Source organism: Monopterus albus, unplaced genomic scaffold, assembly GCF_001952655.1.
Source record: "Monopterus albus unplaced genomic scaffold, M_albus_1.0 scaffold464.1, whole genome shotgun sequence".
Lineage (NCBI taxonomy): Eukaryota > Metazoa > Chordata > Actinopteri > Synbranchiformes > Synbranchidae > Monopterus > Monopterus albus.
In genome coordinates this window covers 185,671-187,340 of record NW_018128344.1, presented here as the reverse complement: position 1 = coordinate 187,340, position 1,670 = coordinate 185,671, and the positions used below count along the sequence as shown (strand labels likewise).

General features: G+C 38.1%; 1 protein-coding gene across 1 annotated transcript in view; it reads left to right on the top strand.

Annotated features, from left to right (window-relative positions):
* The window catches only part of LOC109952493 (immunoglobulin superfamily member 11), a 9,919-nt gene extending 8,249 nt beyond the window's left edge, over positions 1–1,670 (top strand). Inside the window, exons 6-7 of the mRNA XM_020587588.1 lie at positions 867–989; positions 1,097–1,670. Coding sequence (XP_020443244.1) covers positions 867–989; positions 1,097–1,290 — 317 coding nt within the window. The 3' untranslated portion in view covers positions 1,291–1,670. The remainder of the gene's footprint in view (positions 1–866; positions 990–1,096) is intronic.

Sequence of the window (1,670 nt, the reverse complement as noted above, 5' to 3'; positions counted from 1 at the left end):
ATGAACTTGAATGATTTTAGCATATGGCTGCAATATAACAAAGAGTGAAAAATTTAAGGGGGTCTGAATACTTTCTGTACCCACTGTACTGGATTACATTATATTCAGAGGTGTTCCTAATATTCTGACCTTCTCAGTTTGGGAGGACAAAAATATAGACACCTCTGAATATAATAGTAGGTGGACTCAAATAAAAAAAAAATAGTGTGTGCTTTTAATGTATTGAACTAAAAGTATTTCCTGTTTATAAAAGGAGTAATTTTATTTTTGCTTTGAAAACTGTACTACATGGCCATAGGTGGTCACTTCACTGCCTGAATGTGCTTAATGAGAAGCTGTTCTTTAAAAAAAAAAAGATACACTGACCAGAGGATGTTTGATATTAAGGTTGCGTTGTTCTGTCTTACAGAATACACTTAAAAACCACCTTATTGATATTTCTTTTCTCATGTCTTGAGGTAATCCAAAAGTAACAAAGTAATCAAATAAGTTACTAAATAGATTTTTAAACAAGTAATTTGTAGTTGTATTGGAACAGCTTTAAAGTAACCCTCCCAACCCCGCTAATGTTACCAAAACAAACACATTTGCATTAGATTCAACTAACTCTTGCAGACCTTTTGTTGCTGTGAGCTCCTCCATGGCTGGCTGTTTTAAGTGACTACTGGTGGTTTGAAAAATGGTCAAATCCTCATCAGGGTTAAACTTGACAAAGCTCTTCCAGAACCACAGAAGACATTACACATCTGTTGTCAAAGCATGAGTAATACTCATTGTGTTACTTCACTTGTGATTTCCTTCATATTCAAACTCCTCTCTCATTAGTTAAGGGTCATTAATGTGACTGACTCTCCTCTCTGTCTCAGGGGATATGTCAGGTTCTGTCCAAATTGTCAACATGTCTTCACAAATGTCTGGCCTGTACCGCTGCTCTGCCACTAACCCCCTGGGAACTGAGAACTGCTACCTCAGCCTGTCCATTTACAGCAGTGAGTGTCTTTCTGTTCACCCATCACCTTCTCTGCCTACATTGACTATGACTTTCTTTCAGTGTGTCAAACCCTTTTGATGACAACTGTTTTGTCTTTCCCTGCAGCTCCAGACATTTCCTCAGGCATCCTGCAGGGTGTTCTTCTGACCCTGTCCATGAGCTTGGTGTTACTGGCACTGTTAGTACTCATGTTGTGGCTCCGTCGTATGGGGCAGAATGGGAGGTGGAGGGAGGGGAAAGAAGAGTGTTACAGTGAGATACGGTACACTGCACCCCCGATGAAGCGCTCATTTGTTTGACCTCTCAACAGGTATTAATCAAAAGACTTCTGGGACTCTTGGTTTCATCTAGGCAATGTTTTTTTTTTCCTTACATACTTACTGATATACTTTCAAGCTTTTCCTCCAAATTGGGAGACTGTAAAACCTGCATAATAAAAATAGGGCACTCAAGATCCCCTGGCCATTTTTTAGTTTAGTTTAGTTTATTTGGCTCAAAAAGAAAACACTATACTCATCCCATATACCTAATATACACCTTATATTTATATAATTGGACCAAAAACACACCGCTTATTAGCTTATCTATGGGTACTAAGACAGCACAGTTAATTAAAATAATGAACATCAACCCCGATTATAAAGCTATAATCAACTTATCCTCTTAAACTTTCCTTCCT